At 53.6% G+C, this 23,454-nt stretch overlaps 1 protein-coding gene across 1 annotated transcript in view; it reads right to left on the bottom strand.

Moving 5' to 3' along the window:
- SDK1 (sidekick cell adhesion molecule 1) overlaps window positions 1-23,454 on the bottom strand; it is a 157,952-nt gene that overhangs the window by 100,421 nt on the left and 34,077 nt on the right. The window contains exons 7-11 of the mRNA XM_047089469.1: window positions 13,009-13,118; window positions 11,212-11,362; window positions 10,371-10,608; window positions 2,081-2,196; window positions 595-784 (exon numbers count right to left, since the gene is read on the bottom strand). Of these exons, the coding sequence (XP_046945425.1) occupies window positions 595-784; window positions 2,081-2,196; window positions 10,371-10,608; window positions 11,212-11,362; window positions 13,009-13,118 (805 nt within the window). The remainder of the gene's footprint in view (window positions 1-594; window positions 785-2,080; window positions 2,197-10,370; window positions 10,609-11,211; window positions 11,363-13,008; window positions 13,119-23,454) is intronic.

Genomic DNA, 23,454 nt, shown 5'->3' with positions numbered 1-23,454 from the left:
TGCCACAGTCAGCTTAACAATAAAAATGTAAAAGAGATAACCTTTAAGTGTTTGACATCTGCAAAGTGGAAAACCATATTTACTGATGATTTAGACTTCCATAAAAACAGAGCCGTCAAGAAGCGCGTGCCGCCCCCGCCCCCCCCCCCCCGCCCCCCACCCCGGAGCCTGGGAAGAGCTCTACCCAGAAACTTCTGGCAGCCTCTTGGCACGCCACGCAGGGTCTCCTGGAGCTGGGGGCGCCGCGAGGGCGGGGGCGCCCAGGTTGGGCTCGGAGTCCTTCACCAGATTTGTGCACACAGCCCCGGGAGAAGCGGCCGCGGGTTTTACGGCCCCAGCCCACCCGGCCTTTACTGCACTGCCTGCTGCCAAGTTACGGCTGAAATTCGCGCAGCTTCATAATTAGGCTGTAAAAATTCACTCCGGGCTGAAATTGGCCATATAAACAGTGACTGAAAAACAATTCTGTTTTGTTTTTCTCAACTGAAAAAAAGGCAAGGAGAAAAAAAAAAAAAAAAAAAGGGATCTGAAAATTAAGTTACAAACGACAAGCATCCAAACTGTTCGGGCCGTGGGAGCACCCGGCGACCGTACCGTCATCCTTGGTCCGCTCCAGGAGGAGGGGAGAGCTGGGGACTCCGTTCCCGATGCGGGTGAACGCCAGCACCTGGAGCTCGTACAGCACAAACTTCCGGAGACCCGTGAGCAGCGCCGACTGCGTGTGGTTCCCGCGCACGACGTGGCTGCGGGGCTCGGGATCCAGCTCTTTGGCCCGGAACAGGATCTGGAGCATCAGCACACAAGTGCACGGCCATGAGGGCGCGCGGTGCCAGGAAGGGGTCTCGGGGGCACCCGGGCGCCCAACCCCAAGGCAAGGACCAGGCGACCGTTGCCTCCCCTAGGACGGCCGCGTTTTGGCTTGTGGACCCGGTTTCCACGTGCGCTGTTCCGTGGGGGCGAGCGGCCCGAGCCGCGCTTTGTGAGGTCTGGGGCACACGGCGGGAGCCACGGCAGCCACAGCCGCTGGAACGAGGACTCGGTCACGGACACAGAGACGTTCTGCTTCCTCCGGGAGCCTGCACCCCACTCCGTGTCCCAGCTTATTGGGAAACCGGGCTCTTGCCTCAGGAGAGTCGCTGCAGTCTGCCTGAACCCCAGGCCGCAGCTCCCCGGGGCTAGGTACTGCTGCCCCCACACAGACTCAGCACCCCGGGACGTTGCCCTCCACGGCCCCGCCTGCTCCTGCCCATTTCCTAAGTCCTTCCTCAGAGCTCACCCTTCTGGAAGTGGCCCCTCAGTGACCGGAAAGCCACAGAAGATGGGGATCCCCAGGGAGCAGAGTGAATAGAGGACAGCAAGCTCTTTTCTCCAGGACCCAGGTATGTGGCGTGGAGCGTGGCTCACTGGACCCACTCCAGGGGACCGCCACGTCCCGTGGGGCCTGAGGGAGCAATCAGAGCTCCCTGGAAGGGAGACACGGGAACAGGTGGGGAAAGACAGAGACTAGGGATTGAAATCAGGGGACACCCGCAGGCGACAGGCAGAAGTCTGCAGCTGGCCACGTCTGGGAGAATTCATCCTGCTGCCTGGAGGAGGTGACGGAACAGAACACAAGCGGGTGTGAGACTACACCCAGCAACGGCTCCCAGAGAGTCTGGAAGGCGGTCAGCCCCTCGCCCCGACGCCACCGCCTGGACTTCCTGGGGTACTGGTGTGTAGGCACGCGTGCACGTAGCTAAGGACAGGGACCTGACACGCACACCCTAGAAAACACCGGCTTCCGTCCCATACCTAACCTCAGAGGCAGCTACGATGACGACTCCCATTTCACAAAGCCTGGAAGCAGAGGTTCAAGGCTAAGTAGGTGGCTACTGCGTGTGCCTTGCTTTGGTCTATGGTAAGAGGTCATGGCCACACCGAATCCCCAGAAGGTTTAGATAAGTTTAGATAAGACGCCAGACAGGAATATCACAAAACGGCAGGTGCAGTCGGTCTGGAAGAAAACACAAGCTCCCTGGTTTAGGGGAGTGGCGTGCAGTCCCATTACAACTTACGCGAGGACGGTCACCTGAACGCGTACCTTGTAGCCCAGGATGAGCCCGTTCTGGTCCTGTTCTGGTACCGAAGCCCACGTCAGTAAAATCTGGGTCGAGCTCACAGCCTCGGCGGACACATTTTCAGGCGCGGCTGAAGGAACTGCCGGGGAGGAGTTAAATAGGTTGGAACCGAAAATCTAAAGGCTTCTATAAATAAAGGCCCAACTTTTACCCAAACAATCAAGTTGTCCTTGAAAGAGCAACGAATTCTGAGCCTTTTGGAGTGATCAGATTAAGCCTGCGGAGATATAACAGAAATGTAAATCTCTTTAATATTAGCAACAAATTCCACAGATCCGGGGTATTTAGATGCTCAATTTTACCCGAATCCGCCCAGCAAGACAATATGCTTGGGCTGTTTTCATATTAACTTGTGGGAGCTACAGGCTTTTCTCTCCAGGGGGAAATCCTCACTTCCAGACCCCGGTTCAGTGATACCTCTAAATGTGGTATTTTGTGAGGGCGGCAGGGGTGCTGGAGAGAGCAGGTGACGTTACCATGCACATGACAGGGAGGGGAGGGAAGATCACCCATGTGCTCAGTGCACATCCTGTGCTACGGGGTCTTCGGATCCACACTCACATCTAGCAGCCCCACGAACCGAGTGAGGCAGGGGTGAGCAGCCCCGTGCTGCAGGTGGGCAAACCAGGGCTGGAGAGCACGCCATCCAGTCCGGTTAGGTGAGTGCTTTTTATACAAAGGGATGGGCCTCCGGAGGCAAGCTGTGCAAATCTTACCCGTGCACCTGCAGGATAAAGTTTGACTCTTTCCTGTTTACGGATGTCACCAAACTAATTCTATTTATTTATTAATATTTTAGAGAGAGAGGGAGAGCATGCTTGCGCGAGCAGGGCAGGGGTGGGGAGGGAGACAGACAGACAGAAAGTGAGAGAAAGAATCCCAAGCAATCTCACATACAGCCCAACACGGAGCTCGATCCCATGACTGTGGGAACGTGACCCAAGCAGAAATCGAGAGTTGGACGCTTCACCGATCGAACCACCCAGGCCCCCATCACTGGGAGCCCCATCACTGAACTAATTTTGTCCCGTATGTTTCCAGTGGTTCAGAAAGAATGTGTATTGAGACAATCATCAAACTTTAAAAGGCGAGTCTTTATTTTCTAGATAATCTCTCGGCTTTGATAATTTTCTCGTGAACCCATTTAAACTGTATTCAGATGGAAAAGGCAGGTCTAGCGTCCCCCAGCAAGGTCATGGCAGCATTCAGGATGACAGTGTCACCAGATCCACATCCCACCAGGATCCAATCCGCCGTTTAGTTACAAAGTATCTGAGTATCTTAAAGTTGGTAAAAATAAACCAGTAACTAATCTTACCCTTTCTCTATTTTGAGGCAGCTTCAACTCCCTTTCCGATCTGCCATCTTGAGTTTGGGGACAGTCCTAGAAATTCTTTTTCATTCAAAACAATCCCGATTACAATGCTTCTTTTCTCCTTCATTTGCTCCCTCTCCTCCACAGGATTTCTCACTGCTCAGTCTTGATTTTTAGGGCCTCATTTATCCTTATAATATATCATAATAAATCATAAGATGTCATGAAACCAGTCAGATCGTACTTCAAAATCGGAAACGTCATTTAAATGTGGTTCAAAATGTTCCGCTCCATGCTACCCACACCGGCTCTCAGTATGCCTGTGGCCACACCGTATTAAGTGCCCACGTGTGGCCACCCTCACGAGGCACAGTCTGAAGTTTATTCTCCCCCTCAGCTCCCTCCGCTCCCTCCCTGCCCATCAGGTGCACTCCACCACTGGGCTTTGCGACCCATACCCCCTCCTACCCACCCTCGAGGGCTAAGCGGTGCCTGGCAGGGTCTGTTCCTGGAAGGGGTGGATTTCTCTGTTGGGAGGGCACGTGTTCAAATTCAGCAGGACCAGGGAAGGTAAGACATCAAAATGCTGCAACAGGAACTGGGGGGCGGGGGGCTGCCTGTCAGAGGTGAGGGGCTGCCTCCGGCAGGAGGTTCTGGAAGTACCATTCAGAGGTGGAGGTGCCAAGCTCCAAAGATCCAGCAACACTGGAAGAGAATGTGCAGGTTGGGAGGGCCAATATGCGAGCACTGGTACTCTTGCAGGGAGGGATCGGCCTAAGAAGGGCTCTGAGGACCCCACTCTTCCACCATGAAGAGTGTCTGAGGTCTGGGGGTGCCTGGGTGGCTTAGTCAGTTAAGCATCCGACTGTGGCTCAGGTCACGATATCATGACTCATGGGTTCGAGCCCCGTGTCAGGCTCTGTGCTGATAGCTCAGAACCCGGAACCTACTTCGGATTCTCTGCCTCCCTCCCTCCCTCTCTCTCTCTGCCCCTCCCCTGCTCACTGTCTCTCTCCCCCCAAAAAATAAAATAAACGTTAAAAAATTTTAAAAAGTGTCTGAAATCTGAATCATCACATCTTGAAATGAAGATCAAAAACCCTATTATTCAATTTGTGATGAAGGCACCTTCTGAACCCAAACTCTTCTAACTGAACAAACATCCCATTAAAAACTAAAAAATAATTTTCTGTAAGCCAGAACCCTCAAAAGAAGAATGTGGTAGCATAAAGCAACGCTTAGGCTACCTAGATCAAAAACTTTCTCAACAAGTGAACCACAAACGTGGCAATACCGAAACGGATCCGGTTGGTGCCGGGGGCTGCTTGTGCTTCTCCATGATACGTACACACATGTGTTGTTGTTTTTTGCCAACCAAGACAAAAAACAAATCTGTTATGCCTTTTTTTTTGATACAAAATCTGTAGCCCGGTATCACCTGAAACATAGAAATCCCTACAAAAATAAACAACATCGCTCAAGAAAGTCTACTCAGAGTTACCGGGTACGAGGTGACACAGATGGTCTGAAGAGGACAGAGCGAGAGGAAAACACCTGGAGTGAGTTTACACAGATGCTGACAGCCTCAGCATTCTCCTCACTATTGTGAAGGTAGCTTTGCAGCAGCTGAACAGATTTTTACAAAAATATAGTCTCACTTCAGCAATTTTGACGTTGGTTCACTTCGTTTTTTTGAGAGTGTTCTTTGGAAATGTAACAAAACAATATTATTTTCCATTTTTATTACATTTCATTCATCTTCACGTATCATTTGTACTTTTCTGAACAGAATCCTTGAAAAGTAATTTAGCTGAGTGTAAAACTTGAGGTTAAGTTACTTTCTCTTAGCTCCTTCAGGATTGTTATGATTCCATGATTCCACTGCCTTCTGGCCTCTACTGTCCTTGAGAAGTCGGCTTCAAATCGTCTTGCCTTCTGCAGGTAAGATGCCTTCACTCCAAACATTTTTAAGATTTTCCCTTTGGCTTTCAGGCTTTACACTTGCAGCATAATGCATTTTGGTGTGGACATATTTTATTCTGCTCAGGAGGCATATTTCTTCAGTCTGATAAAATATCAATTCTGAACCTTCTCAGCCGTTATCTCCACATATTTCCTCACTCTCTTCTCCTCCCTCCTTCCCCTCTGAGTCTTATTAGATATACGTCAGACACTGTCATTTTATTCTTTATTCCTTTTAACCTATCATGTTTTCAACCTCTGTGTCTCTGTGCTGTATTTTATTTACTCATTAGAGTTACAGTTATAGATTACTCATATCTAGCTTTCAGTTTGAGAATTCTCTCTTTAGCAGTGTCTAAACTGCTTTTCACCTCAATTGTAGTGTTTCATTTTCAGTGGCTGTGTCTTTTTTTTTTCCTTAAAAAGTGCTTTAAAAATGGCATTTTATCTTTAAAGTTTCAATGCTTTCTTTTCACAGTTTAAGACTTTAATATTTATTTCACCTTTATTGAGATATAACTGATATACAACATTGCATAAGACTAATGGGTGAAACATGTCAATTTGTGATATTTATTGCAGAGAGATTACCACCATAACATTAGCTAACACCTCCTTCGGTCAAATAACTATTGTTCCTTTTTGGTGGTGAGAACGTTTAAGATATATTCTCTTAGCAACTTTGTTTTTTGTTTTACCAAAATTTTTTAATGTTGGTTTATTTTTGAGAGAGAGAGAGAGTGCAAGTGGGGGAGGGACAAGAGAGGGGGACAGAGGATCTGAAGCAGGCTCTGCACAGGCAGCAACAAGCACCCAACGTGGAGCTCGAACCCACAAGCTAGGCATGACCTGAGCCAAAGTTGGATGCTCAAACAACTGAGCCACCCAGGTGCACCTCTTAGCAACTTTAAAGTAGTATTATTATCTATAATCACTGTGCTGTACATAAGATTGCTTAGAATTTATTCATCTTGCAACTGTAAGCCTTCAATAATTTTAAACGTACTTATTACATATTCTCTTTCATACTAGTATGTACTTTAAAGTAATCAGGTCCTGTTTCCTTCCTTCCTTCCTTCCTCCCTCCTTCCTGCCTTCCCTCTCTCCCTTCCTTCCTCCCTCCTTACTTTCCTCCCTCCATCCCTCCCTCCTCCCTTCCTTCGTTCCCTCCCTTCCTTCCTCCCTCCTTCCTTTCCTCCCTTCCTTCCTTCCTTCCTTCCCTCCCTCCTTCCCTTCCTTCCTTCCTTCCTTCCCTCCCTCCCTTCCTCCCTCCCTCCTTCCTTCCTCCCTCCTTCCCTTCCTTCCTCCCTCCTTCCTTTCCTCCCTCCTCCCTCCCTTCCTTCCTTCCCTCCTTCCTTTCCTTCCTTCCCTCCCTTCCTTCCCTCCTTCCCTTCCTTCCCTCCCTTCCTTCCTTCCCTCCTTCCCTTCCTCCCTCCTCCCTACCTTCCTTCCTTCCCTCCCTTCCTTCCTTCCTTCCTTCCTTCCTTCCTTCCTTCCTTCCTTCCCTCCCTCCCTCTCTTCCTTTCCTCCTTCCTTCCTTCCTTCCTTCCTTCCTTCCTTCCTTCCCTCCCTCCCTTTCCTCCCTCCATCCCTCCCTCCTCCCTTCCTTCGTTCCCTCCCTTCCTTCCTCCCTCCTTCCTTTCCTCCCTTCCCTCCCTCCTTCCCTTCCTTCCTTCCTTCCTTCCTTCCTCCCTCCTTCCTTTCTCCCTCCTTCCCTTCCTTCCTCCCTCCTTCCTTTCCTCCCTCCTCCCTCCCTTCCTTCCTTCCCTCCCTCCTTCCCTTCCTTCCCTCCCTTCCTTCCTTCTCTCCTTCCCTTCCTTCCCTCCCTTCCTTCCTTCTCTCCTTCCCTTCCTTCCTACCTCCTTCCTTTCCTCCCTCCTCCCTCCCTTCCTTCCTTCCCTCCTTCCTTCCCTTCCTTCCCTCCCTTCCTTCCTTCCCTCCTTCCCTTCCTTCCCTCCTTCCCTTCCTCCCTCCTCCCTACCTTCCTTCCTTCCCTCCCTTCCTTCCTTCCTTCCTTCCCTCCCTCCCTCTCTTCCTTTCCTCCTTCCTTCCTTCCTTCCTTCCTTCCTTCCTTCCTTCCCTCCCTCCCTTTCCTCCCTCCATCCCTTCCTCCTCCCTTCCTTCGTTCCCTTCCTTCCTTCCCTCCCTCCTTCCCTTCCTTCCTTCCTTCCTTCCTTCCTCCCTCCTTCCCTTCCTTCCTTCCTTCCTTCCTTTCTTCCTTCCTTCCTTCCTCCCTCCTTCCTTTCTCCCTCCTTCCCTTCCTTCCTCCCTCCTTCCTTTCCTCCCTCCTCCCTCCCTTCCTTCCTTCCCTCCCTCCTTCCCTTCCTTCCCTCCCTTCCTTCCTTCCCTCCTTCCCTTCCTTCCCTCCCTCCCTTCCTTCCCTCCCTCCCTTCCTTCCCTCCCTCCCTTCCTCCCTCCTCTCTACCTTCCTTCCTTCCCTCCCTCCTTTCCTTCCTTCTTTCCTTCCTTCCTTCCTTCCTTCCCTCCCTCCCTCCCTCCCTCCCTCCCTTACTTAAAAGGATCTCATTATTACACATGACAGAGTATTCCCTTGTGTGTTTGGCAAAAATTGTGAATTCATCTTTTTCATCTTTTAAAAGTTGTTTTTTATCTGGGACAATTTGGCTGTGACAGTATCTCTCCATAGACGTTTCCTTCTTTGGTTGCCCAGAAAGTCTGGCCCAGGACCACGTTTCTTTCTTTTTCTTTTTTCACTTTTTGTCTTAAAAAAAAAATTTGTTCTGTTTTTGAGGCCAGTGAAATCGCTTATTGGGTTGTAACATGTAACGTTTCAGGAGGAGTGGATCACTGTCTCCCCCGGGGTAAGAAGCTGGTCAGTGAGGATGTTCCTCAGGGCCTTGCGATGACATACCAAGTGCACCGTCTCTGAACCATGCTTATTTTAATAACAGCACTTGCTATTGTCCATCTTGATTTTAGATTTTATTTTAGCCACCTCAGGGGTGCGAACTAGCAACTCACTGCGGTTTTCATCTTCATTTCCCTGGCAGTGAATAACACTGAACATCCTTTCGTGTGCTTAACTGACCATTTGTATGTCTTCTTTGGAACAATGGATATTCAGATCCTTTGTACGGTTATTAATTGGGGCATCTTTTCATTTGGAGTTGTAAGAGTTTTTATATGTACATCACGGACATAACTCTCTTATCAAATGTATGATCTGCAAATATCTTCTATGATTGGGGGACTGTTTTCTTTTTTTAACTCTCTTCATGGTAGTCTTTGAAGCACAAAGCTTTTAATGTTAATGAAGTCAAATTTTTCTTTTGTTGCTTGTGATTTTGGTGTCTGGAACCAAGTTTTACATTAATTTCTTTTCTACAAGTCTCTGGGACAGTGTAAAGGCGGAGCCCCAACCTGAGTCGGGCATGGGACCTAGAGTTACTTCGCTTCTTCCCATTCAGCGTCCAGGTAGACAGGTAGATGTGGACAAACTTCCTCGGGCAGAGCTTTTCAGTCTCTTCTTTCAAAGATGGTACAGTGTTCGGGAGCCTTGTCTGTAGGCAAGTGTCTCGATTCCAACCCCCCGCCTTGCAGAGACTCGCGGTTGAACCTCCTTTTCCTGGATGGGCACCACGTCCTGAGTCCTGCAGCTCCCAGGATGGATGTCCCCTCCCCGTGCCAGCCCCCTGGGCCAGCCACCGCACCAGCTCACCACCCAACGCTTCCGTCCCTTCGTGTCTCTGACACATGGGGATTTCCCCTGTTTTTCTTATGAGGACAACCAATAAATTCAAAATCCCCCCTAATTATATTTTGTCCACAATTTTCTCGTTAGTCACGGTGACGCGGTTTTTTTTTTTTTTCTAATATTTTCTTGGTCTGCCTGTTACTGGAGTTAGAACAGTCCCTTAGAATGTTTCAAGTTCTCTTCTTTGTCGCAAAGACTCCGACACTGAATAGAGCTTTTTAAAAATCCATGTGATCAGATGGCCACAAGCTGAGCATACAGTCTCAATCTTTTATTGCTAACGTAATAAAACCTACAGCCGAAAAGAAAGCCAGGAAGGCATCTGAGGCAGCCCCAGCTGTTCTGGCAAACCCCTCTTTAAATGTCGGTCCTCTCGGAAGAGGAACGATACATTTCCACCCGTTCAGGAGAGAACCTAGCCGTTTCAGACCAGGCGGAAGGAGCTGGTCTGTATCAATAGGACAGCAGCCCTTTTTTGGGACTCCATAATCTCAAACTGGGCCAGCGAGGGTCCCCAAAACCACAGGTCAGCCCACAAAGCCCAGAAGGTTCAGGGAACACACTGGTCCTTACCAGACCGCAGTCCACATTTTTGCCTGTTGACCCGACACTTCTCCCTTCCTCCCTGGCAACCCCGAGCCAGGTGGCTCTGCGCAGAGAAGCGCGTACCGTTTCTGGAAAGATTCTAAGGGTCAGGCACGCCCGCTCTTTGCTCTTCTCCCTCTGGTAGCTGGGCACAGATGACAATTAGTCTTACGGCACAGCAGAGCCTGGGTCCTTGAGTCACCTCGAAGAGAGCCACCCCCTGAACAGGAACAGTCCTACTTGGTGGCAACTGAAAAGTGGACTTCTATTGTGCTAAAGCCACTGAACCTTCGAGGGGCTCTTTGTCAGTGCAGGTGAGACTATCTTAACACGCCCACAAACTACTTTGTCAAGAGGAGGTCCTGAGGGCCTTGTGCTAGAAAGATCTCCCTTAGGAACTCTGTACGCTCTTGCTTCTTATCACTGATGGTGGGAACCGTGCCTCACTTCGCAAATAATACCGTGAATCCAGCCCCCGGTAAAATCCGTCATTAATTTCAGATTAGTGGCATTCACTCTAATGACGTTCTACTTAAGTCACGGTCGCAGTTGACCTGATTACTGGGTTAGGAGAGTGTGGACGTAGACACAGGTGGGGACAGAGCCAATGAGACGTGATGACGGGGGACACGGGTGGGGGCTGAGCCCCGGGGCGGGAAGAGCCCCCCAACCTCACCTGACTCGCGCGTGCGGCCCCGCACCACCTCGCTCCAGGGCCCGGCGCCGATGGCGTTGAACGCCTGCATCTGGAGCTCGTACTCTGTCCACTCCTCCAGCCCCTCGATGGTGAACTCCCTCTCCAGCCGGTCGTTGATGACCTGTGCCAGTGCCTGGGGCCGGAGGTCGGGGCGCCAGTACTTAATCCTGTAGCCCACCGACTCGGGGTTCCCGTTGTACTGGGAATCGGGCAGGGGCTGGAAACAAACGACACCCGGGGTGAGCCGGCATCTCCGAACTGCCACCTGTCAAGGCCGCCAAGCCTGGGCCTGTCTTATGAGGCCAATTCCTTGGAAAATATTTCCCGCAGGGAACACGCTTGGAACCTTTACCGTGTTTTGTCCCCCCAGAACTTTTCTTCCGTTAATTAAATGAAACCCTATCAGTAACTTTGGCTGGACGTAATTTCTTTTAATACATCTTGGCTTAATTTTGTGGGGGAAACGTTCTGAATAAATATCAGGCTGGCTCTCTTACAAACATTGAGTATTGGCTTCATGTTGACCCAGCTTAAGGACTTACAGGTCCAGCTTATGGCACCACTGGTTTCCCTCCCCCAGAGAATATTCCTCAGTTCCAAGAAGCCAGTGAGTGATGCTGCTAATTAATTAACAGGGTCTCCGGGGCTGGTCTGTGACCCAAGCCCAACGGGAAAACGCAATACTTTTTGGTTTCACCAAGAGGTTAGCTGTGACTAGGACAAAGCCGTGGCCAACACATCACTAAGCTCTGGTTTCACACTAGGTCCTGGACACTGGAGATGACCGTCCCTGCCGCCAACTTCCGGCCCCCCAACTCACCACCCAGCGGAGCCGCAGGCTGGTCTCACTAGCAGTCCGCACAGTGATGCTGGTCGGAGCCACGTCCGGGGGCGCCTGCAGGGTCTGGATGACCCGGGAGGACTGGCTGAAGGGGCTGGCACCGACGATGTTCACCTGCCTCATTCGAAATCTAGAGGCAAATGGCAAAAGGCAATGTGGAAAGATGGACAGAACAAAAAAACCCACAACGTTCTCGGACAGTGCAGGCGTGTGTCCCTCTGTGTCATCAAGGCTGCCGCTCAAGGGCACCTTCTTTCCACCTGGTTTCATTAAAAATGCAAATTGCGTATCTGGTCCTTTTCCCCAAAAACCTCCAAAGAATGGTAAATTCATTGAAACTCAGAGATGCTACATTCCCGAGTGCAGCGTAATGGAATGGGTTTCATGGCCAGAAATCTGTGTCGTCAGATGCCACCGGCTGATTCGAGTTTGGGGTAAGGACAGGGGGTTGGGGTTCAAAGAAGCAGTTGACAGAACTGGAGTGTCAGGATGTCACGACCAAATGGTGGCCTCGAGAGTCTGGTGTCTTTTCACCAGAACGGATGCCCTCACTCCATTCTCTGTCGGCTCAGGAGAGGTGCACTGGCCCCAGAATCCACACCCCAGGACCCGAACCCCATTGGCAATTGGGACCCGAGGCAAATCAGACTCGTCTCCATTTCCTTACCTATAAAAGGAGGGTGGGGGCGGATGTGCTTTAAAGCTTGGTTGGGCTAATGTTTTCAGTTCTCTGTGATTTGTATGTAGATTACTTGGAGTGAACTTTCGTCCAATAAATGTACCCTGAGCAAACACGCATCTATTACAGAGTCTGGAATAGGACACGGACAGGGGTCTCTAATCACAGTTTCTGGCCTTCGAAGCAATTGTACAACTGACATCAATTTCACATGGAAAGCCTGGAGGCCCTGCAGCTCACGCGCGGAGAAAAATATTTCTCGAAAAGCAAGTGCGTGGTGCCTTGATTCATCTGCTCTAATCTGAGGGAGGCTGTTAAAACGAACAGAAGCTTGAACAGCATCTCTCATTAGGCATTTAGGAAAAAAAAAAAAAGTAATGTCAGTATTATACTCAAAAAAAATGTTCTTTACAAAGATGTAATTTCACCTTTTACTCTCTGAATTAGTCATTCTTAGTCTTTTACTCCCCGATCTTATGAAAAGTATCCGTCCTGGCAGAACAGTGACATTATCAAACTCAACATCTGGCGATAACTGGAAATTTCATCTTGGTCAATGATCTTACGGGAAGTTATAACATCTCTAACGGCTTGTGATCACGCTACCCTTTGTTAAGGCCAAGGATTTACTGCCTGGATAGGTTTCAGGATCAAGAAGCAAAAGGTTAAATGGCATGTTAAGTGCTTGATTAGTGAGGCCCGCGGCTCCTGGGCATTGCAACGGGAAGCAGAGGATGTTCAGTGGAAGGTGCTTTGTTTATACACAGACTGTTGACAGGAGCAAGGGGTCACTGGGCTTTGTGAAGACCCACATCTGGGCTGCCTGGGGCTTTTGGTATTAAGCCTAACATAAGAGTGAGCCATCGCAGCTGGTGTTGAAGGAAGGAGAGCTGCTAATCTGGCCTCGGGGATATACCCTCTCTTGGAATCCTCCTGAGGATTCATGTAACATGAATTCAGGTTAACACGGACTGTTACCGCTGCTGAGAAATGCCTCGGTCACATACACAGAGCTGGGTTTTGGTCTTGCGGGCTGAAGCCACCCGCTGGCCTTGCCAGCCCTCCTCCTGTGGCGGTCTAGCACCCGAGGTTCTCACCTGTAATGAGTGTAGGGTGTGAGGTTTGGGATCTCCAGCGTCTGGGCATCAGGCTCATTCTCCTCCTCGTAGAGGCTGACCCACTCCTCCTCCTCTCCGATGGCTCCAACCTGTGGGAGAGAAGATCGTGAGAGGGGATGGAGGAGCCGCAAAGCGGATGCTGCCATTTACACCGTGTGCAACTGCCTGGTGCGAGTCGCGCTGGGTAGACCCACCCCGTGTCCCGCACATGGGCAGGTTAGTTGAATCTTGCACACACCTTCGGTCTAAGCCTTGGAGATAAGGCTCCTGCCAAGTCCAAGGTCCTGCCAGGGTCAGGACCCAGAGGGCGGGGCCTGAGGCTGAAGTCTCTGGGGACAAACGTCACGAACCTCACACCATCCCGTCCTCCCTCCTGCTTAACAGGTGAGGATGCAGAGACAGGCCCAGAGACAAGACCTGGCCAGGATCCCACGTGACCCCACGTGGCCGCGTGTCCTCACTTTGGGTCCAAAGCCATTTCCACCATACGATGACCGGGGGGACGGAGTCTCCGCCCACTTCTGTCCCAAACACACACTTTTCAAAGAACTGGCGCTTCTTCAAAGAACCTTTCGCAGAGAAGGACTGGCCACTGCCCGGGAGCCAGACCAGCAGGCCAAGTCAAGAGACACCATGACCTTACACCAGCGAGGAGAGCCCTGACTCCACATCCCTGTGTCAGGCACACTCGGCCTTGTGCAGGCTGTGTGGCTCTGGGGGACCCAGCGGACACACGTGGAGGGAAGGCTGGAGCACAGAGGGAGTTTCAGGCCAAACGTGCCGTGCCGAGGTGGGTCATTCCAGGGCCCTGCGCTTTTAACACTTCATAAAGGTGTCAAACGACACAAATGAGCAGAAATGTGCTCGTTAAGCTTGCAAGTGGCCAGGGGGCTGGGGGACGGCACAAGAACCCGAAATCTCGGAAAACCGGAGGGCGGTCCAGGAGGGCGAGGAGGAGCCTGAGCGGACACAGTGCCGACAGGCCCGCTTCCTCCAGAAAGCTAAATGCAGACTCGAAGCTCTAAACACCCCATGTTGAAAGCACGGAAAGAGTCTGGCCGTTCCTCGAGAAGTTAAACAGAGGACGACCATATGGGCCAGCAGTTCTGCTCCCAGGGGGACGCCCGGAAGCTGGTCCTCTAGCAGGTACACGGGTGCACGTGTTCACGGCAGCTCTGGCCACAGGGGAAGGCCACACAGGGGCCCATGGGCGGACGCGCGGATCAACACCTACAGTGCGCCCACACTGTGGACTGTGCAGCTGTAGAAAGGAACCTACAACCTACAAGGTGGGTGAACCTCGAAAACGTGATGGTAAGTGAACGAAGCCAGACCCCAAAGGCCACATATTGTACGACTGCATTTCACGCAGTTCCCAGAATAGGTAAATCCAGAGTCAGGAAGCAGATCGGTGGGTGCCAGGGGCCGCAAGGAGGGAAGGGTGAGTGACTGCTTCACGGGTACAGGACTTCCTCTCGCGGTGATGAGAACGTTCCGGGACCGGGTGTTGAGCAACATCGTGAACGCACTAACGTGTGAACTGTGTACTTTGACACGGTTAACTTTATGTTACGTGAATTTCAACTCCGTTTAAAAAATCAAAAATGTTAAAATAAAAGGTGGGATGACTGGTCAAAAACGTGTGGTGGAGAAAGATCTGGAGGTCAGAGTCGATGCACGGCCCAGGAGTCAGAAAAGCAGCAGGGTAGTCGAATGGGCAGTGAAATCAGGAAAAGATGATGGAGTCGGCACAGCTGGGGACAGGTGGGTAGCCTCCAGGACCCTTGCGCCGGCGGAGGCTAGTCTCCCCCAGTCATCAGCACTGGGGCCCCCACCGGAGCCCGCAGAGACACAGAGGTGAAAGAGGGAGAGAGCAGACGTACATCGAGGATGGTGCACAGAACGCCTGTGTTGGAGAAGGGAGGGTCTAGGCTAACCTGGGTTGGAGGAGCTGCTGCAGAAACAGACAGCACTAAGTGCCCCCAGGGCCCAGGGCCGCCACCGGCCTCCTCCACTGTGCCCGTGATGTGGAAGGGGCCCAAAGGGGAAGACTGGCCAGTACTGACCATGGCCTGGGTCCGTGCAACGCTGCCGGGCAAACGGAGGCGAGCCCCCGCCGTGTGGTGTCAGGGAGCGCACCAATGTCCACTCAGGAGCCCTGCCCGTGGCCCGGCGTCCAGCCAGGGGCAGACCCTGCACGAATCTGGGGGGTGAAGGAGGGGAGCTGGCAGATGAACTACAGGGCGGGAGGAAAACCACAGCTGTGCCCCAGACTTGGAGGGTCTGCCGCGGTTCTGCCCCACGTAGAGGGGACCACACTGTCTGCTCAGCACCGTTCTAGACGTTAACAAGATGTAGGCGCGCCTCAAAGTCAAAACGCTAACAGTTCAGCCGAACTGTACTGAGTGTCAGGAACCCCCTCGATCTGGGCCTCACGGCAGGGTGTCGTGGTTTCTGAGTCCGAGGTGACAGGTGAGCTCCTCTCCGTGAAAGGGACCCTCGGGTGACTGAACTGTAGCACTTGTACCATTTCTTGTAAGACAAGTTTAGGGGGAAAAAGGGAAAGGAGGATGAAAGGAAAAAGGGAAGAGATGACTTCGGTTTTAGAAGAGTCAGTTCAAGACCTTTTATCTCCTGTTTGAGCCCCTACGGAGACGCCTCAGAGGGTGCTGGGGAGCAGGGCGGCTGGCGCTCGGGGCACCGAGTGACAGAGGCAGGTGTGGGCCGTGGGCACCCGCTCACCACCACCAGGAACCGGGGCACGAGTGCTGCCCGGAGCACTGTTGTCCTGACGTGTCTGTGCGCATGGAGGGGGGACACGCACGGCAAGTGCCATTTATGGACCAAATCCCCAGGCCCCACCGTGGGGGCCCCTGTGCTTCCGCGAAGCCACTCCTTCCTGCTCCTATCTCCCTGTGTCCCCAGCCCCACCCCTCCAGCCATGGCTGCTTTGTCTGAGCTCCTGGTGTAGAGAAATACCCCGGGCTAAGAAACGACAGGGCTTGGTGGTGGCAGGCTTTTGGCCTCAAAGTCTGGCGTGTTTGGATTCCATCTGTCTGGTTGCCTCACTGGCCTAAAGCATTCATCTGCCGGCCCGGTGACTGCCCTGACCCCGTGGACGTCACTGGCCTGAATGGGCACCGGGGGCTCGGAGCGTGCCCTTGGCCATGCAGCCACTGTGGTTGCCGGGGCTCAGCACACGGCCTCAGCGGGGTCAGCAGGGGTCGCCTGCCCTGGGTTTCTAGCCTGTTCCGCTCACATGATTGAGAAGACGGGAGAGGAACTGGCAAGGCCTCCTTATACGCTACTGGAGAAACACTACAAGGCATCCGTGGATGCGTGGAGGAACCGGCTGGCGTGGTCCCCCGGGGGCCCTGGCCCGCAGCTGCATTAGCCCCACGGCTGGGAAACGTGAGGGGCCGGCAAGATGACACCCGCTTAGCGTTCCTGGGAAAGAATGCCACTCCACACTGGAGAGCCTGTGCAGAGAGAGCTCCCAGGCCCTGCCGCCATGTTCCCAGCCATGCCTAACACGCCTTCTGAGAAGGTCACTGTGGGTCGAGTGCAGGGCTTCCGTTTTGCGGAGGGGAGCCTCCGGCTGTAGGGCTAGGATGAATGGATGGGGACACCCAAGGTCACAGTTCCCTGCCTTCCCAAGGAATGCTCCGTCTCCTTTTTAAACAACCTGGATTTGAACGGGTGCCAAATCAGCGGCGAGCCCAGGTGGGCGCCGCGTGGCTCCGTTTGGCTCTGCCCGCCGCTTCTCCCTGCAAAGCCAGTCTGTCATTACCCGGAGGCGTCACTTAGTCGCAAACACCTGCTCCTTGCAAAGGCTCTTCCCGCCCTCGAAAGTGTGCCCCCTCCCCACTCCTGTCCTTGCAGCCCATGAGCTCCTCTAGAAGCTGCAGAGCATCCGGGCCTTTGGGAAGCATCCAGGAACGCCCCTGCCCCCACGCCACTCATTCTGCCCTCTCAGGGCATCTTCTGTGTCCCTGAGATACAGCGTTCCTCCTGCCTGTCACATCCTTTTAAAAACATGACTCTCCTATGAATACACAGTACAGGTCAAAGATTCCTTTTGCTTGTTGGTGAGGGAACCAGCAAGGTGCTGAAACTGGTTCAGAGAATACCAGAGTCAAAGCGCAAGGACTCCACCAACGAGGACACACGTTTTGCCACAAGATGGCAAAGTTAGAAGTAAAACCGGTTACAAGAGCACGGCAACCCTAACCTCTGGGTGTGGAACTTTCAATCTTCTGTAAGTTCTAACTTAGAACATCTAACTTCACAGAGCCTGAGCCAAATCATAAATAGTAAGACAAACACAATCACGGTCCTGAAGACAGACGAGCCATAGGCAAGCTCATGAAACCAGACCCCAGGACAGGGACCAGCACGCTACGGCCCGAGGGCCAAATCCGGCCCACCTCCTCCCGTTTTTGTCAATAAAGTTTTATTGGGACACGACCACACTCGGTGGTTTGGTTCCTGCCAATGGCTGCTTCTATGCTGCCAGAGCAAAGCTGCTTAGTTACAGCGGAGACTGTCTGCCCGAAGGCCTAAAGGATTAACTATCGGGCCCTTTACAGGAAAAGTTTGCCAACCCCTGGTCCAGCGCTTCACCAAAAGGACAGGCAGTGCCCCTCTGCCTCCTTACTGAGGTGACTTGCCATGTTTGTCTTCCCTTTTGTCTGCATGAGAGCCCCCAGTCAGGTTCAGGGTCTCACCCCTCACTGCCCCCCCGGGCGTCACCCTCAGGAGCCGTCCCAACCTGTTGGCTTCATATACAAATGTGCAGGATTTCAAAATCAGTACTGAAACGAGGTTGTCTTGCGCTGAGCTCCACAAGCAAATTATTACCGAAAATGTAATTTTACTTACGGATCTCCGAAGCAGGGGAGGAGGAATGATTAAATTTCTATAATAAAGGGTTTACATTTTGATCTGACGCGACCAGAATTCTTTTTCGCGAGGAACAGAAGTCTTTTGACACTTGCTGGGCTCCTCCGGCTCTCTAGTGAGATTTCAAAACCATCACGACGGAGTGTTCTAGAAGTAACTAGCTGTTCACTAATGATGTGCTGGACATACAGTGTGGCAGCGCTCTTTAAAGATGAAACAAATCAGAGCTCCACGGGAAGCTGGGATTTTGACGGTTTTCTTCTTCTTCTTCTCCTTCTTCTTTTAAAGCTAACAAATAGCACTTTACAGTACTTAATACAAAAGCAGAAATGCCACACATTTCAAACACCACTCATCAGGGGGTGGTCGTTAGGATCCATTAAGGAACTGCTGTCCTTCCAAAAGCCACGTTCCTCCTGGAGGGCTCTCACTGGCTCGTCCACCTCCCTGTCTGGCTGGGGGGCTGCGCTCCTTGGGACACAGGTGCTCGTTTAATGCCTGGGGGTCCCAGAGCCCACCGCCCTCGCCAACTCGGGTTTTCCATCAGAACGGGAGCCGTCTGCCCTAGGACAGCCTGCAGCCAGCGGGGCCTCTGAGAAGTCGAGCGGAAGCCAGCCTGCCCGGGCAGGACCCCCAACACCCCGCTGAGGCCCTGGAGGCCAGAGGAATGGCTGCTCCCAGGACGGTCATTAACCTCATCCTCTGAAACGTACCGGCAAAGGAGAGGACGCATAGGAACGGGAGGCTGTGCCGGGAGAGGTGGTGGTGGTGGGGGGGCTTGGTGACATGAGAACACTCTCCTTTCACCCACAGCTAAGAGAGGGAAAAGACTCTTCAAGAATTCATTCCAGGGAACTCTGCCAAGCCAAGTGCACCCTGCTGGCTGGAACTCTGGTGTCAGCAGGAAAACTTGCGTGTCCAGCAACTTCCACGGCTACCAAGGCCCCTCTTGCTCTGAGCGGCGTCCCCCGCGCCCCAGCCAAGTGAAGCGCCCCGGTGAGGACGCGGGACAGACGGGGCATCTCCGCATGGCTCTGCTGGCCAGTCGCGCACGACCAGGAAGGGGCTTAGGCCGTCCGTCCGTCTGGAACCCTGATGAGTCCTTGGGGGGGCATCGTACCTGCACTTGACCGAGGAGGGTTCAGGCTCTGCAACAGCCCGAGCCGGGATCCCCAGTCCTCCCTCCTGTTCACAGCTGTGCCCGCTGGTTACTTATTCTTTTGTAATTGTTTAACATTCCCTCCGTCTGCAGAAGCAGGACTGTGACGTGACCGCTGGGTCTCCTACCATGTGCGGCCTCAAGGACACTGGGTTCCCCTGCCCCCCCTCTGGCTTTCCAGCTTTGTCTTCTCTGGTTCCTCCTTTGCCCCCAGTGACACCCAAATGCAGTGTCCCTGCAGGTGTGTCCCGCCCTCCTCCTTGGCCTCCCTCGGCGTCGGTCTCCTTCCTCCTAGCGTTCGGTGTCCCTGCTCGGGTGGCTCAGACCCCCGTGTGTGGCCTGCCTTTGTACTGACTACCGGGTGGACGTTTCTAAGTTCTGCTCACGTCTGAGCTAGCGCCTCAGACCTGACCCTCCTGCGACAGCGCCTGTTCTGCCCCCACCCCGGCTCCCCGTCCCGCTCCCTCCCACCCTGCCCGGTGCTCGCAGGCAGGCCGCCCTGCAGCCTCTCACGGCTGCTTGACTCCACGGACGGGACCTGGCGTAGAAACTCCTGACCTGTTGCTCGAACTACTCCGATAGGTAGTGTAGTCAGCGAACTGAACACAGCAGAATGTGCTTGCTCGTAAGAGCCTCCCTGCCTTAAGACCAAAGGTTCGGGGCTGCCGACGGCTGGGCGCAGGGTCTGCGTGCTCACTGGCCTGGGGCGTCGCATCCCTGACCGGCGGCTGGAAAGCCCCCAATCTGGCGGGGCCCTGACCTGCCTCTCGGTGAAAGAGCTGGCTCCTCGTCAGTCACCCTGTGCAGCGCACCTGGGTATGTCCCTCAAGTACAGGCCCCCAAATGCCGCGGCCGTGACGGGGCACTCCGCGCGGGGGAGCTCCAAGGTCATCCCTGCTGCCGCCTGCTCCTGCTCCTCGTCCGTGCCTCGTCCCACCCAGTCCTCCCTGTGTTGCCTCCCGTGGGCCCCCCCAGGGTTCCCCCATTTTATACACAGTCCCCAAATGTGCCCCCACCTGAAAGAGCCTTCTGGGGACGGTTTTCCCGTGAAGCCTTCCCCTCCCATGAAGAGGCTTCTCCCGCAGGCCATCTGTGCACCCAGGACAGTCCCTGCTCTGGAGCCCGGGTTCTGAGCTCGGCTGCCCGGGGTCTGGGGGCCGGTTGTATGCAGCCTGGGGACCGGGCCATCCCCCCCAGTCTCTCCCCAGCCCGTGCAGGTGGCCTCCTCTGCATCTGTCCCTTCTCTCCCATCAGATACGACCCCTCTCACGGACAAACGGGACACCCACACCTCCCTGTGCCACTCCCCAAGATCCTGAAATGCCGGCGAGGACTTGGGACCCCACTCTCCGAGTGGCGTGCATGGAGAAGGTCACGAAAGGCACGGGGGTGTGAGAACCGGCCTGCTACCTGCCGCCTGCTTTGTGATGCGGGGACCTCAGCCTTGCCTGTAAAGTGAGGACGGAAATGACTCTCCCCCGTTAAGTCATCTCCGCGGCACCCTTCTCGGACACCAGGAGGTGCACTTTCCCATGATGCTTTCACTGCAGAAACTCACCAGGCCTTTCACAGGAACCCTCGCAGCCCTCCCCCCTCCCGCTGCGCCTGGGCACACCCCCGCCCTGCAGCCGCCCCCGCAGGTGCACCAGCCACGCTTCCAGTTTCTGCATCTGACCCCTGACCTCTGGGGCCCTGCGGACCCTGGAGCGGCTGCCCCAGGAGGCACGCAGCCGAGGCCTAGAGAGAGCAAACAACTCGCCTGTGACACAGCTTTCGGTCCATAGCCCACACTGTATCCCCTCCTCCAGGGGGCTCCCGAGCTCTGGGCCACCGTCCCCCTGCCCTCATCACCCAGGGCCAGGCACCTATGCCCCGGAGCCTCTCGCATTACTCAAGCTGGCCAGGCCTCAGCCTGCCCTCCCGCCTCCCCACTCCTTCCCGCAGAAACCAGAGTAAGGCTCTCGCCCAAGCGCCACCTCCCCTGGCCTCCTGACCAGCCCTGGGGCTTCCCCCTGTGGCCCCGTGTGGCATCCCGTGCCTCCTCCTCTGGGAACGGTCAATAAAGACTGTTTTTTCAGTAAGTCATCTCCTGACCTGGTGGCCTCGCCACACCTGAATAAAAACTAAGTTTGTATTTTAAAACAAGAGGTGACACGTAATTTTCCAACTCTGCCTTTTGCGCGGCTGTTGTCTCTGCTCAGAACGCCCTTCTCACCCTGCAGCGCCCAGCGCCAACCTCGCCTCCGCGGAGCCCTCCTCGGCTGTTCAGGCCAGGCCCCCATTTGCTTTCGGGCTCTCTCTTAACAGCAGGTCTCATCCGCGTGAACCAGATTATATGCCCGCCGTCCCGCCCATGCCCCCACCCCCACCCCGGGCTGTGAGGTTCTGGAAGTCTTTGTAACTTGGAGTTGGGCACCAGACTGGAAACCTGTAAAACAGGAGGTGCTTCATAAATGTCTGCTGGATGAACGGGTGACTGAATGACACAAATATAAAACCTGGTGCCTAAAAAAATGGAACACGGGTGAACCTAAAAATCCAACAGGAGAATTAGGACGAAAGGTTTAGAACGGTCCTCAAGATGAGTAGAAAAATATTACCCTCGTAAAACTTAATTTGGTTTCACTGTTGTGATTTCTATACGTGTTGACCACTCTTTCCGGAAAATGACATGATAAAACATTTCCCTAGGTCCCTACCTGCACCGTCACTGATGCCATGATATGTGCTGCTCTGTGGTATTTTTAAAAGTCCCGTAATAGGACCTAAAAGGATCCGATAGACTAATGAACAAGAAGGCTGGTTCAAGCCGTTCATCTTGTATGGATTTCCCAGGCTGGTCAAGAAATAAGGGAGCAAAGTCATTGTCAGGGTGTCATCAGGCACAACCAAGCAAACAATAAACACTTTGAAATATCCGCGAGTGACGTCGCAGTCACCTAGCACGGCTGTGCCTCAACGCTGAGCCAGACACGTTGTCCCGGAACAAAGAGGAGCCCATCTTGGCACATTACGCAGGTGACCGCGTCATTGTTGAAGGAGCCATTAGAACTGGTGACAGCCCTCCTTTGCATACTCTACAGACAATTTAGAACTAATGTCACTCTTTTTCTTCCTATTATGAGAAAGAAATTCAACTAGTCAGAGTTTATTACAGCCGAGCTGCTGACAGATACGCCTGAGAAGGGCCACAAACGGCTCTAACCTCCATCCCTAATGAGGGAAGGGGGAGATATAATTAGTGATTACAAGTCCCCACCTGCAGATCTCCGAGTGATGAGGCAAAAAACGTCTGGCCTGTGACCCTGCTGCAGACGGGACACGCTGGAAGAGGTGACAGGAGCCAGGTGGATGGTTAGGTAAGGACAGGAAACGCCGCGAGAACACGGAGGCTCTGCCCACGAGTAGGCGCTTGTGCGGTGACCTGCCCCCGCAGGCTTTCCGGGCACCCTCCCCCCACGCAGCCAGCCTGCCTGGGTCCCAGGTGAGCAGCCACAACAGGACAGACAAGGTGCCTGGTCTCGCCGAGCTTACGTTTGGTCTCTGGGGACCCTGTGACCACGTAACAAACCAAGAACCTTTCTGTGGGAACGGAACAGGGGGAGAGGCTCTGGGCCCTCTTGGCCTGTCTGACTCACCTCCCTGGTTAGGACTTGGAGCCCGGTATCCCGGCTGCGTTGGATGATGGGTGCGGAATAGGCAGTCCCTCTGTGCACTCAGGTGGCCCGTGCCCTTCAGGCCGGGGGAGGCTGGGAGCCACCGAGGGCTGGCGGGGGAGCCCCGTTGCCGTTCGTGGCATAATTTATACCAGGGAAAGGAGGCCAGGGATTGTCGGACTTAACATTTTTCAAGCGTGGATTTAGGTTGCTCGTGAGTGAGTTCTAAGTACCGGCGGCTTGACCCCCAGCTGACCCTCTGGGCGCTCGAGCCCGGGCTGCCTGCCAGCGCCAGGAGCTCGGGCCTTTTCCCGACTGCAGGCCCCACGTCACAGGGGACTCAGCCCTCCTCGGTTCTCTGGGCACGGAGTACCTCCCTCCCTGAGCTCGCCTGGGCCCCAGGCCCACTCTGGCCTGGGCCTGCCTGACTTTCCAGGTGTTTCCGGGTGTGGCCCTGCATCCTCGCCACGGGCCTCCCCAGGAACGCAGTCTTCCCTCAAACGTTTGCCTTGATTATTTTGATTATGTGCTTCCATTTATTAAGCGCTTAATAAGTGTGAGTGCCATGCTTTCAATGCACTGCTACTCCCACCATGCAGCAGGGTGCCGGTGACCACAGTCGGCCGCCAGCCAACGCTGCGGACTCCCCTACGCCCATCAGCCTGGAGCCTGGCTTGTCACCGATGCGCCTACGCTCCTGCTTTGGTG

Source organism: Lynx rufus, unplaced genomic scaffold (genome assembly GCF_022079265.1).
Source record: "Lynx rufus isolate CCGP_SWC_20201006 ecotype Redwood Valley unplaced genomic scaffold, mLynRuf1.p SCAF_27, whole genome shotgun sequence".
Taxonomy (NCBI): Eukaryota; Metazoa; Chordata; class Mammalia; order Carnivora; family Felidae; genus Lynx; species Lynx rufus.
The sequence above is the reverse complement of the archived record's forward strand: the minus strand, read 5'-3'. Positions and strand labels throughout refer to the sequence as shown.